This window comes from Octopus sinensis, linkage group LG14, assembly GCF_006345805.1.
Source record: "Octopus sinensis linkage group LG14, ASM634580v1, whole genome shotgun sequence".
Lineage (NCBI taxonomy): Eukaryota > Metazoa > Mollusca > Cephalopoda > Octopoda > Octopodidae > Octopus > Octopus sinensis.
The window spans coordinates 36,762,062-36,777,168 of NC_043010.1; the positions used below are offsets into that span (position 1 = coordinate 36,762,062).

The following is a 15,107-nucleotide window of genomic DNA, read 5'->3' on the forward strand; positions in this document are numbered from 1 at the left end:
CATCTCTTGCAAGACGCACACACTGACATGCTTACACACACAAAAGGCTGTGGAGCCTAATACAGTCTATTGTTTTTTTTTATTTTTTACTGCCTAACTCCCAGGAATCCAATATGTAACCGACTCCTAAATGTAAACAGTAATGTAATAAATTAGCATTCCCAATTTCTCAAATGCTAATTTGTTTTCTGCACCGAAAATAATCGAATCAAATGCAAGGACTTCTAACAAACAACTAATAGAAACAGGTCTGAATCTAAGAAGATTAGAGAAAACTTTGTATTTTTGATATAAGCCCTATTTAATCGATTAAATACAGTGATTCTAAGATATTTTTTACAGGGATAAACTTTCCAATCTTTCACAATAAACAATTTTAATATCATTTAATGCTGTTATGTTACATTCCTTTAAATTTCATATCTAAACAATGCTTTGATCTTGAAAAGCAGAATCTATATATATATAATGATAAATATCAAAGTGAGTTATATACAGTAGCGGTAACACATCGTGACGTATTTTTGCCATTTCAATATGGCTAACCCCTAAGGGTGGATGCTACTGTAGTTTTTAGCCCCAGGAGGACACACTATCTGTGTCCTGTCAGTATTTGCAAAGGGAAGTCATCCTTCCCGTCTTCAACTTATGATACACACGGACTCGAGTTTCGAGGTATTGACCTCTCGTCAGCGTGTGACAATCATAGTTGTCGCCGAGAATTAGATTTCCTTCACAAATACTTATACTTTTTCCAGCGTCCACTGTCGCTGATATTGAAAAAGTGAAATCAAACAATGATAAATATCAAAGTGATATTTGATATTTATCATTGTTTGATTTCACTTTTTCAATATCAGCGAAGTGGACGCTGGAAAAAGTATAAGTATTTGTGAAGGAAATCTAATTCTCGGCGACAACTATGATTGTCACACGCTGACGAGAGGTCAATACCTCGAAACTCGAGTCCGTGTGTATCATAAGTTGAAGACGGGAAGGATGACTTCCCTTTGCAAATACTGACAGGACACAGATAGTGTGTCTATGGCCAGCTGGAGGAGTGTGTCCTCCTGGGGCTAAAAACTACAGTAGCATCCACCCTTAGGGGTTAGCCATATTGAAATGGCAAAAATACGTCACGATGTGTTACCGCTACTGTATATAACTCACTTTGATATTTATCATTGTCTGATTTCACTTTTTCAATATCAGCGACAGTGGACGCTGGAAAAAGTATAAGTATTTGTGAAGGAAATCTAATTCTCGGCGACAACTATGATTGTCACACGCTGACGAGAGGTCAATACCTCGAAACTCGAGTCCGTGTGTATCATAAGGTGAAGACGGGAAGGATGACTTCCCTTTGCAAATACTGACAGGACACAGATAGTGTGTCTATGGCCAGCTGGAGGAGTGTGTCCTCCTGGGGCTAAAAACTACAGTAGCATCCACCCTTAGGGGTTAGCCATATTGAAATGGCAAAAATACGTCACTATATATATATATATATATATATATATATATATATATATATATATATATATATATATATTCTTTATTTGCTTCAGTCATTTGACTGTGGCCATGCTGCAGCACTGCCTATTAGTCGAACAAATCGATCCCAGGACCTATTCTGTCGGTCTTTTTTGCCAAACCACTAAGTTATGGGGATGTAAACACACCAGTATCAGTTGTCAAGCAATGGTGGGGGACAAACACAGACACATATATATGTGTGTGTATGTATTTCTTTCAGTTTCCGTCTACCAAATCCCCTCACAAAGCTTTGGTTGGCCTGAGGAGACACTTTCCCAAGGTGCCACGCAGTGGGACTTAACCCAGAACCATGTGGTTGGTAAGCAAGCCACTTACCACAAAGCCACTCCTATGTTATTGATGCACTGGTTTTGCAGACAGAAGCTCTTTCTGCTACTATTCCTCACCTGCCACCCAAATTCTGCCATTTCCTCCAAATAAAGGATCTCTTATTCTACATGTTTTTCAAGAAAGAAAGCCAGTGAATGAATTTGTGAGAGAGGAAGGAACGAGGTCTTCATATGCAGCTCAGTGATTTTTTAGAAGTGCAAATAGAAGCATGCACACTGGTTTCTTTCTAGTTTCCATCTACCAAATCCATTTCACTTAGCTTTTGTTGAGTAATGTTATAGAAGATGATTGCTCAACTTGAAACCACATGGTTTGGGAGAGAACTTCTTGACCACACACCATAGTGTGTGTACACAAAGGAAGAGGCAGGAAGCATCTATAGTTTAATAAATATATATATATGTGTGTGTGTGTGTGTGTGTAACAAAAATAAAAACATCTCATATATATAGACCTAACTCAAATTATGTACTGATATGGAATTTAACCCTTTAGAGTTCAGATTACTCTGTTAAATGTAATACTTTTTTCACTCGAATTGTTTTGAATTAATCATACATTATCTTACAGCTTTGAAGTTTCAATGGTGTGATAGCTTATTCTTAGAATGTCAATGTCGGTTAGGTGTGAGGGGCTGGATATGGCCAGTTTGAATGTAAAACATGTAGGATATTTGGGCCGGATATGGCCGGCTTAAACACCAAAGGGTTAAAGATATAACAGTACGAACATATGTAACAAAAAAACATAGTGTTAGGTAAGAGATATTTATTTATTATTCATTCAGGAACAAGTTAATGTTTGTTATTTACCATAACCGAAGACAAGCTTTGAAATCTTAAATATTTTAGACTACAACAAACTTTAAGAATCAGTTTTTGCATTTAGAAAAATGGAGAAAGTAATGAATTGATGTTTGAGCAAATGGTGATATTTCTTCATTCAGGAATATATCAGAGGAAACTGATTTCCAATATGAAGAATCAAAAACACTGCAATTGATTAGTGGAAAAAAAAAAAAACAATTCTCTATGTTCTTGTGTACGTGCATGCAGAAATAAATTAATGTATACACACCTAATGCCTTTTCAATTCCATCCGTTAAATAAGGATCATAAAAAATTACATTAAAACCAAATATTTTTGCTCGAAGCGCAACAGCGGTTCCCACACGACCTGTGGAGAAACGAAAGTAAAAACTTTAAAAGAAAAAAAAAATATACATGAACCGCAACTCTATAAGAAAACAGCATTTAGTCACAATTATCTCCCTTAGCCACTTTGTTAAAACGAGAAACAATTTTCCTGTTAGGATAAATATTCACTAAGCTGTTTCTCTTATGACAAGAGTGCGGAATAATGAACTGAATAAACTCAAGCGCAATTTTGTAGCAATACGAAATTATTCATAACCAATTTCGAATTTCATAAATATTACTTTTTGATTATTTTAAAATCAAATAAGCATATGGGCCCAAATTTAATAAATAAAATTGTAATAGACATGGCTTTCCTAAAACTATTATCATACTCTGTTGAGTCTGGGGAGAGTCATTTTCTCTTTGTGCCTTATAATTTAACACACTCACTGGTAAAATTTCCACTCATTTCTTATTTTTATTTTCCTAAAATTTTCGTTGCGTCTTGCAACCTTTTCAATAGTCCTGACTATTGAAAAGGTTGCAAGACGCAACGAAAATTTTAGGAAAATAAAAATAAGTGGAAATTGTACCGGTGAGTGTGTTAAATTATAAGGCACAAAAAGAAAATGACTCTCCCCAGAGACAACAGAATATGCTTCAACACACGAACTCACATAAAGAATCTTGCAAACCAAATTCCAAACCGAAATATTATCATGCCGTTTCGTTATTAGGCCACATAACCTTTACCCTTCAATCAATGAGCACTACAACCACAGGTACATTTAGCACAGTTTTCGCTTGCAAGTATCCTGGCCAGATTCTCAGCAGGGGGTAACTTCACTTCATGACATGGTCATACCCTCTGCACATTCCTAGATATGTTAAAAATCTAAAACCACTGTACCTGCACCATCCTCTTCCCACTTCTCTAACATCCAGGGACTCCAATCTAACCTACACACTATACACACCGTCACATGTTAACATGCAAAACATTCATCTCGCTCCTGTCCTATACACAAGCTGCTCAGGCCTAGTCTTTCACTGCCATCCAGGCTTCACACTTTACTAAAATTTCATACTGAAAGATGACGTCTGCACAGTTGTGGCCAAAAGTTTGGAACATAGGAAATTACCACAGCTGACTTGGGAGTATGCAGCAAATTTTCCATAACAGTTTGGGCCTTCATACCTTTGACCCAGTAAAACATCCAGAATGTACTAGCAGAAGATACTCATTTCAGCTGAACAGAATAGAGCAACATCAAGTGTTTTTCTCAAGAAACACAATCTGACTGCCCAGTCTATAAATTGAACCTCAGACCTTATGGTCATAAATTGAATACCATAGCCACAGCTGCCAGGTATAACACCAAGTGCATGACAGTAAAAGTAAAAGCCTGATGGTTCACGACAAGATTCAGTGTTCATTCTAAACCACTCTCTACCACAAAATACACATTCTGACTCTGACTGTGACAATCCATCCAGTGAAAGTTCACTCTATTGATTCTAATTTTGCTCTCAACCAAAGCACTGAATATGACTAACTCTTTCTTCAATTGCCATGCCTACAAGTGTCGGCAATCACAGACCACTATGCTAAAGTATGAAGATTCATGATTTTTCTATGGAAACCCAAGTCAAAAAAATAATCACCCTTTGTTGTAGATCACATGGTCAAGGTGTTCAAAATTTTACTATACAATTACTACTACTATTGATCCTAGCTACTCATCATTATCATCCAGTATTTTAAATCCAGGGTTTGTCCTCATTAATGGGGGTGGTCGGATTTATATCAATGCCATAGCAACCGCCCTCACACCATCTCACCCAGTTTTGGGTGTCCTCCCTTCTCAAACCAACCCTCCTAATCTTCTCCTCCACCTGTCCCCTCCATGTCTTCTCGCTTTTGCAGTCCATTTACCTCAAACTCAAGCACTCTCCTCAGAACATGCTCCTCATCCCTCCTCAACACATGCCCATACCACTGGACTCCATTCGCCCTTGCTAGCCATTCCAGGTACAATATTTTGTTGCACTGTTAGTCTGTCTGTCTGACAAGAGAAAGCCACTATGAGGTTCTGCTAGCAAGAAATATTGGCTAAATATCACACATAGTATAGTTCAAGGTACCTTTTAAAAAGTGGGATGGTAATATTTAGAAAACCCTTAATCATAGCTCGATCTTATGTTACACAACAAAATGCTTTCAGCCATCTTCAAGCCCGAGTTTACAACTAAAACTGGTCTCACTGCCTCAATCATCAACACCCCAAATAAAAAGAACAATAAAATAAAACATGGCTTACCAAGTCCAACAATTCCTAATGTGTCTCCTCGAATTCGAGCCGAACCCTGGGCAGCTTCACGCAACTGTTCGGGGCCATTGATTTTTTTACCTTCACGTACCATATTTGCCAGCCAGTACGTTCTTCGGTAGAGATTTAAAATGAGACACATCGTCGAATCAGCAACTTCTTCCACGCCATATCCGGGCACATTACAGACAGCAATTCCTGGAGAGAACAAAATAAAAAAAAACATAATGAGAAGCCATGTCAAAGGGAAGAGTTAATAACCACAACATTCACAGACCCTTTTAAACTGGTAACATTGGTACATTTCATGCCCAGTTTCAACATATGCAGGTGACATGAGGGATGTAACATGATCTCTAGCTAAGTCATTTGACTTCACTTGTTCTATTAATAGGGAAAAGTATGCTAGCCTCCAACTAATCAAAATGAAATAGCAGTAACTTTTTTTCTTTTTAAGATAATAGCATCCTCAACCACAAAGATAAATAGTTACCTGATGCCTCAGTTGGCTAAACTATCAGAAGTGATTTTTGTTAAGATCTAGTAATTAATAAATAACACACAGAGGATCTAGCAATAAAGATATTTATTCCTACAATTAACCAGTTTGAGAAACTGAGTAACTAAGTAAAGAGACAATACTGGCTGGCATCTAATCAGTGAAGTTCTATTGTCATAACAATGCTTCTCATTGGCTCAGTTTACCCAACAATCTAAGTTGGTAAAAATTTTATAGTCATATCAATGCCATATGGAGATATCAAAATAAAAAGAAAATGAACTAAAGACAGTTGTTAAAATATTAGGGGAGTAACATAATAAAAAATATGTGAACTGATGAGGAAAATAATTTTTTAAAACTTTCTATTTCACAAAAATAAAATTTAAATAATATTTAAAAATGAATAAAGAAAAAAAAAACAATCATTATAGCAAACTATTCTAAAAATGAATATATTATAAGTGTGTGTCAAGAATATCTCCATTGTAACCACAGCAGTTTCATAAATATGGAAATGACAGGAAACAAATAGCTATAAACCAAACCATTGTGAAGTCTCCACTATGGTTTACAATGCAACACCCACTCACATCAGACAGCAAAACTTGCTAAGCATAAGCATTCATCTTCAGAAAAAGACAGAGGTTCCTAGACTATAAGGCATAATGACATTGACACAGATATACATAAATATGTATGTAGATGCCTATAAACAGATGTACAAGAATCTGTACATGTAAACATACAGATTCAGATGCTGGCAAAAAAACAAAAATACAAGGAAAATGATTTCCTTACATAAGAGTGGAATGGAAGTTATTGCTTTGTACTGATACTATAGTTACATGTTACATGAAACTTTATATGTTGCCCAGTGCAAGATTTGCGCCCAGATTCATCAACATATATTAAAACTAAATCTGGTACATTAGCCTAGGTATCCTGCATTGCAATGATTTCCTTCAACAGGACACAAGTTTTGTGCATGTGTGTGTGTATATATAAACACACACAAGATCCCCTCTTTCAATGCCCCCCACCCCTTTCAAAATTACTTGTTTTGCAAGTTACTTGGGGTGACCCAGCTGTTGCTAGTGGCACGTAAAATGCATCCAGTCTACATTGTAAAGTGGTTGGCATTTGGAAGGGCATTCAGTTGTAAAAATCAAGCCAAAATTGACCTTGCCTGTGCTAGTGCCACGTAAAAAGCACTGAATCCACTCTGCAGAGTTGTTGTTGGTGTTAGGGAGGGCATCCAGCTGTAAAACTCTACCATAACAGACACAGTGGCCTGGGGTAGTCTTCTACCTGGCCAGCTCTTATCAGCTGCCCTACCCATGCATGCATGGAAGACGGATGTTAAACGAGGATTATGATGATACAGTAACCCCTCAACTATCATGGGTTTTATGTTTCAAAACCCACTGTGATAGGGGAAAATCCACAAAGTAGAAACAACTGTGCTGTATTTTTTTTTTTTATTATTTTCATAATTTGTATATATTTTATTATAAAAGCAAAACACCACGGAGGAATTGGTGTAAGCTTAAATAATAAACTGCGATAGGTGAACTACAATATGGCATGGGATTATTTTGTGTGCGTGTGTGTGTGTGTGTGTGTGTATAAATATGAGGAGGCCACCTTCGGTCATGAATGACCATGGGATTGCACCTAGAAAGTTACCCTCCAAGGCAGTCTGGGCAAGGTTATTTCTTTACTGCCCACAAGGGGCTAAACACAGAAGGGGACAAACAAAGACAGAAAAACGTATTAAGTCGATTATATCGACCCCAGTGCGTAATTGGTACTTAATTTATCGACCCTGAAAGGATGAAAATCACTCACAATCTCACGATTGCAAGCTCGACACTCTAACCACTGACCCATGCGCCTTCACGCATGCATGCATGCATATATATATATATTTATATATATATATATATATATATATACACATACACACTCAAGGAAAAGAGAGCGGAGTACAGTTGAACTGACACTAATATATTACTGGTACAATTTTTGTCAAACAAGGAGAGAAGCAAGATTAATCCTGGCAGGGCTTCATATTAAAACAAATGACAACATTAAATACTGTAATGGGATTTAGCATGAAAGCCTACCATTTCTATTTACAATTCTACTTAAACAACTGAGCCAAACAAAGAACTTCTAGTCACTTCAACTACCAGAAATAGCCATCAAATCTTCCTCAAATCACACTCTACTATCTCAAAGAAAAAGAAGGCCCATTGGATATACAAAAAGGCAAGATGGTAACGGATACTGTGTCTGATCATGGATCTTCTTGATTAGAGCTGACCTGGATCTACAATAATGAGAGCAACAATTTCCTACATTGAAAACATTGGGACAACTTTATAAAGTAGGGACATAATTGAAGGAAACAACCCTCCCACCATTGTCACAGACACTCCAACATCCATATTTCTCACAAAATGAAAGAGAGATGAAGCTAACACCAATTATAGCTGATGTAGGCATAACAGAAATGAAGACAACTAAAAACCTGGAAACAATTATTCTAAAACCTTACTGTAAAATATCAGTGGTGCTCCATCAATGATAAATGCAGAGGGAAGTTGGAATTCAAAAAATATTTTGGACTGAACTTTAAAAAAGAAGATCGCATGAAGGAAGACAAGAGAATAAAAACAATGATTACAAAATGGGAAGTTTTTAGTAATCTTAATACAACAGAAAGGAAAGAAGAAAAATCAACAACAAAGGCAAGCACTTGTTCTAAGTAACATAGACTCGAATAGGAATTACAAATCTATCTTCGTCAGGTTAATTAACCAATGAGTCAGCACCACCTTGACTTCTTTCTCATAAACAGAAAGACAAAATGTACCAATGAGCTGTACAACCTCAGAACATGTCATTAAATTGTCATGCTCAACAGCAAGCCATTTAAATTAAATTTCTATTGTATATACCACCACCTCCCTCGTATCATGGAGACAGCTTTTATTCTCAGCAGCCTTTGACTGACATTCTGAGCCTCACACCTAGACACTTCTCCTACCTACATTATAAATACATAAAGAGAGAAGACTGCCCACCTGTAGTGAAGGCAACTAATTTATGTAACCGGGCACTTAAGAAACCCAGCTATATACATTAAAAGGTTTCTACTGCACAGACAGAGACATTGTACCCCACAAGCTACAGCAAAAGGCAACTCATTTAAGAAAGCAGTAGAGGAATTTGTGGTGGCTATATGGATAAGAACACTGGTACTCTTATTTGATAAGGCACATTCAAATATAATTGGTTAACAAAATCTTATAGAAGAGAGGTCTAGAGGAGAAAAACTAAGTTTGTGAATTTAAATCCTGTCATAAATACATAAAGTAGGTTATTCTTATAATTATTACCTCTGCCTTAGCGAAGGTATTGTTTTCAGTTGCATTTGTTTGTTTGGCCATGGACAACATATCTCAAGAACCACTTGATGGATTCAGATGAAACTTTATTCAGATGACTGGCGCAAACTGATTAGATTCTGGGATCAATCTGGTACCAGACACAAAGATACTGGATTATTTTCCTGCTTTTTATTTAATTTTTGAGAGTGGTCGGGTTCATTTTTAGTATTCTCGTTTGTGAGAGCAGTTGAGTTTATTTCAGATATTCCCATTTTAAAAATCATCTCTGGCTTATCCTTGAGAGGATGGTGGTGTTGCCTTGGTGGAGGTTTGCTCTCTCTGAGTGCCCTCGTTTTTTCACTTGTTTCAGTCATTTGACTGGGGTCAAACTGGGAAAACCCAGCAGTTATTTCAGCTTGATACTGATTATGTAAACCACTATTTATTAACTGGCTAAATCAACCTTAACATAAAGGGCCACAACTTTGACAGTTTTCGTATACCAGTGCAGACACACACACACACACACATCATAGGCTTCTACACAACTTCCATCTCCCAAATTCCACTCACAAGGCATCAGTCAACACATGGTGATAATAAAACACTTGCTCAAACTGCTATGGTGTGTGATCAAACCCAGAACCAGGTAGTTGCAAAGCAATTTCTTAACCATATGACTAGCTCTGCCTATGTCATAACAATGAAAGGATATATTAAACATTTCAAAATGTAATGTTTTTCACAAAACAGAAAAGTTGAGGAGGAGATTAGCAGCCCCCACCCAAATAAAAATTTATTTAATCATTGAGTAATGTGAGCTGACGATAATGAATTTTAGAATGATTACATAGATCCCTTGTGCACAAGCATTAGACTTCGGGGTAAATATGAAGAGATATTAAAACAAATAAGTCTTCCCAACACAGAACAAGTGGCATTTTACTTGCTTGTTGCTGTAACTGGATGTGGAGGGCAGCTAAAGAAGTCAACATGTTTTCCATGTATTGGCTATTTCACAATATCACTTGAGATTTTCAAAAATGGACACAAAAAAAAAATGGAAAAAAAAAACAAAAATAAATATGAAAAACCACAAAAAATAGGGAAAATACAAAATAGAATCATGCAATTTTTCCTTCTTTCTTACCTAATTCCCCAGCAGCCTTTGCATCGATATTGTCATGTCCACTTCCTATTCTAACAATGACTCGCAAACTTTTAAATTTTTCCAGATCTTCTTTATTCAGAGTAATAGTATGCCACATAAGAGCCCCTACAGCTTCATTCAGTACCTGAAAAGCAAAGAAGAACACAAGCAGCAATTAGTTTTAAAACAAATCAAGTAATAAAGGAATGCAGTTCTTAATGATTAATGGTTTGAAGAAGATGAGTTTTCATCAGAACATACACTTAATACACAAAAATACAGTACAATACAATACAAAACAATTCAATGAAGGAACCTGCATAAATTACTCCGATTGGTAAGAAATAGTAGCCAAATCGCTCTCATATCTTGAAAAAACTGGTGTTTCACTTATCTTTTTTCTGTCACTTGTTTTAGTCATTAGACTGTGGCCATGATGGGGCACTGCCTTGAAGAATTTATATTTGAATGAACCGATTTCAGTACTTGTTTTTTTAAAGTCAGGTACTTATTCTAACAGTTGCCTTTGCAGAACCACTGAAGTTACAGGAATGTAAACATACCAACACCCATTGCCAAGTGGTGGTGGGGACAAACACAGACACTATATATGACAGGCTTCTTCCAGTTTCCCTCTACCAAATACACTCACAAGACTTTGGTTGACCCAAGGCTATAGAAGACACCTTGCCCAAGGGGCCATTTAGTGGGACTGAACCCAAAACCATACAGTTGAGAAGCAAGCTTCTTACCACACATCCACACCTATTTACCTGCATATAAGTTATAACCCTATATTACTGTTAAAACTCGGTACAAAATTCTTTTCCTTTATAGTCTTAACTTTGCTTTGTGCATAAGTCACACCCCAGTTTCTCCCAGTTAAATTCAAGTACAAGAGAGTGTAACTTATACACAAGTAAACATGGTATATTAATAAAAAAAAAAAAAGAGATATATTGCATATGTAACCCTATAACACATTGTGTTTCAAGGTGTGGTCATGGCCAGAGAGACTACAGTCGTGGTGGCTAATAGCATCTCAAGTTATACAAGCTGCCCAATGTAACATCTGCAATGCAAACTGAGCCCCCACCCCATAATGTATACTGACCAAAGCCACCCTCGTTTAGCTCTTTTGTTCTTATATAGCTTTGAAATCCTTGATCTTCTACTCTTTAGTACTAAGACAGAGGTGAAGCAACACCATTTTCATTCCAAGTTATTAGCACATAAATTAAGTTGCATATTTTGTGAGATTTTTTCCATTGTTACTTCCATTCAAAAGCATTCTTTCAAGGGTGGATGCATCCATAATCTATCCAAAACACCTGGTGTGTCTGGTGCGAGTGTAACATCAAGTTAAAAACACTCACTGCAAATGCTCTTTGTTACGTAACCCAATACGGTGAAATAAAGCAGGCAGAGTTATTACTGCCTGACACTGAAGTTTTTATTTTCTTCTTACATTTTAATTAAAAGTATTAAGCTTCAAACCAAACTACACACTTCTAGATACAAATATAAAAACAACTGTCTTGTTTTGATCAACTTCAAAAAAAATTCACATTGCTATTCCAGGCATGGTTGTGTGATTATGAAGTTTGCTTCCCAAAATGATTTTGGGTTCAATACCACTGCATGGCACTGTGGGTAAGTGTATTCTACTTATGCCATGGATTGACCAAAAACTTGTGATTTAATAGAATCTGGAAGAAGCCTCTGTGTGTGCATGTGTTTATGAATGGACACACATGACACCTTGTCTTGATATCACATGATCATTGTAAACAAGCATCACCATCGTATATACAGTGTTGTTTGTTTCCATTCTTCTGTAAAAACAAATCCGAACATGGGGGGAGTATTAGCTTGTTTGGAAACAGGTGATGGTTGGTGACAGGAAGAGCATTCAGCCATAGGCAATCTGGCTTACTTCCATGTGACCAATACAAGCATGGAAAAATGGACATTAAAAAGAAAAGGGTAACTACAATGATGACTTCTGCCCCACTCTTTTAACTCCATCTCCCCCTGTGTTACAACAGGAAAGGCTAACTTAAAACAACTGAAAACCCGAAAATAAATATCAGAGAATCTAAATTGTGAAACAATCACCCATATAGACTATATAACATTTTAAAAATAGATGCTTTTTTCAACAACTAGACTATATAACATTTTAAAAATAGATGCTTTTTTCAATAACTTAAATATACTAGAATTAGTGGAGGTACCCAAGTGTAATATAAACATCACTGAAATTATTAAATGGGGTGGAAAAAAAAAAGAAACAAAATAGATATACCAATAAATATAAAAATATATCATATATATATATCTGACTGCTTGCGAAGACCTGTTCAAGCAAGTGAAATCGAATCAAATCCAATGACTGTTAGAGCACGATGACACTTGAAAAACAACATTTGAGCTAGGTTGTTACCAGTGCTGCTGGACTGGCTCCTGTGCAGGTGGCATGTAAAAAACACCATTTGAGCTTGGCCGTTGCCAGTACTGCCTGACTGACCCTCATGCCAGTGGCACATAAAAGCACCCACTACACTCTCAGAGTGGTTGGCATTAGGAAGGGCATCCAGCTTTAGAAAACTCTGCCAGATAAGATTGGAACCTGGTGGGCCATCTGGTTTGCCACTCCTCAGTCAAATCGTCCAACCCATGGAAAGCGGACATTAAATGATGATGATATATATATATATACATATGTATATCACCACCACACCTAATGACAGATACAATCAATGACAATGTGACCTACTTCACCTAACAAATAGCTGCGATTGCACAAGAGCCAAGTATTATTTGTTTAAAATCTCAAACCAGACAGCACTGTTGCAGTTTATGGCAGTATAGGAAAATAGATAGTGAAATAGCTATGGCAGCTGTGGTAGTGGTGGTGATGGTGGTAAAAACTGGCTGTGATGGAGGTGGTGACAGTAGCGGTAGTGGTGGTGGTGGCGATGGTGGTATTCTTTACAAATGTGTCCTTTTGCTTTGTTTCTCTCAAATTGAAGAAAAACAAAAGCCAGACATGCGTGGGAGCCAGTCTTCCAGAATAGGACAGTTTACAGGACAAGGGTTTTGAAAGATAATGCTTGGACCCCCCGTCCCACCCCCACCCTGTGCAAAAATGAATGAATAAATAACCAATCTGCTAATCCTCCTGTACCCTGCCATCAGATCAGGTGATGTAAAATTTTGCACCTATCACTTATAGCAAACAAAAGCAGTCAAAAGAAAGAGGGGAGAGGGGGAAATGAGAAACAGAGAAAAGGGGAGGAAGAAGAGAAAGAGGTGTTATGTAAGAAAATAGAAAATGAAAACGAGAGCAAACAAAAAAAGAAAGTCAAGGACCATCCTTGAGATTGTACCATGCTGAAGAAGACACTAAGCCATTAACAGAGTCACACTCACACACACACACACACACACACACACACACCAAAGTTTCCAATCCAGGGGGCAACAGGATAAGGCTTAAGTGAGTGTATGTGTAGATGTTCCTCCTGTGCAAATAACCTTTATAACACATACAGATTATCAAAGTCAGTGCAAAAACCAAGGTGACAGAAAGACCAGAGAAGTGTGTGGTAGAGAGAGAGAGAGAGAGAGAGAGAGAGCATGAGACAGTCAACCTTAATGACAAATATTCTGGAAAACTAGAACACAATAAAATACATGCTCAGTGAAGCTAGAGTGCTCTACTTTCAACCAGATACAGGAAGTAATGAATTCAATCAGGCGTGAACTTCTGCCAAAACTTGATATAGTTTCTATTGCATTGTACACATACACACAAGGAAGATTGTTAATGAATAGAGGTTTTTTTTTTTTAATTCTTTTTCATTTTTGTTTTTCTTCAGTTTTTCCCCATTATACCTATCTCACCAACAGATAATAGCATAAACCAACAAAAGGAGTCACTAACTACACAGCTGCCAGACACAAATTTTCCACATGTAAGTGAGAAACTTGGGGCATGATAGAATGGTCTGGCCAGTTAATGCAAAAAGAAAAAATGGCTCTCTGGTACATATTGAGTACTTTTCCTGCAATTTGTACATCAAAACATTTCTTTTATTCCTTTACTTGTTTCAGTCATTTGACCATGGCCATGCTGGAACACCACCATGAAGGGCTTTTAGTTGAGCCAATTAATCCCCCCAGGCTATATTTTTTAGACCTAGTACTTATTCTGTTGGTCTTTTTTGCTGAACCACTAAGTTACAGGGACATAGGCACACCAGCATTGGTTATTAAGCAATGGTGGTGGAAAGGGCCAAACAGATGCAAAGATACAAATATACATACAAATAAATATCACTTGCAGGTATGATGTGGGCGAACAGTAAAATTCTAAGACATCATCCACCTTCCTTGCATGAATCACAGTCATGGAATTTACTGTGGCAGATTTTCTACAGCCAGATGCTCTTCCTGTTGCCAGCCCGCACATGTTTCCAAGCAGAGACTCATTTCCTATCATATGATAGGAACAAAAGGAAATACATACACACAAAGGATGGGTTTCTTTTATGTTTTTGTGCACCAAACTAACTCACAAGTCTTCAGCCAGTGTGGAGGCTTACAACAGAAGATAACTGCCCCCAAGATGCCATGCAGTGAGATTGAACCAGAAACCATGTGGTTAGAAAGCAAATTTGCAAACAGCCAAGTGTCATT

General features: G+C 37.1%; 1 protein-coding gene across 7 annotated transcripts in view; it reads right to left on the bottom strand.

Annotated features, from left to right (window-relative positions):
- LOC115218976 (C-terminal-binding protein 1) overlaps positions 1-15,107 on the bottom strand; it is a 221,877-nt gene that overhangs the window by 42,917 nt on the left and 163,853 nt on the right. For all 7 annotated transcript variants that reach the window (XM_029789015.2, XM_029789012.2, XM_036508881.1 and 4 more), the window contains 3 exons: positions 10,404-10,548; positions 5,348-5,554; positions 2,965-3,063 (listed from right to left, as the gene is read on the bottom strand). In XM_029789015.2, the coding sequence (XP_029644875.1) occupies positions 2,965-3,063; positions 5,348-5,554; positions 10,404-10,548 (451 nt within the window). The remainder of the gene's footprint in view (positions 1-2,964; positions 3,064-5,347; positions 5,555-10,403; positions 10,549-15,107) is intronic.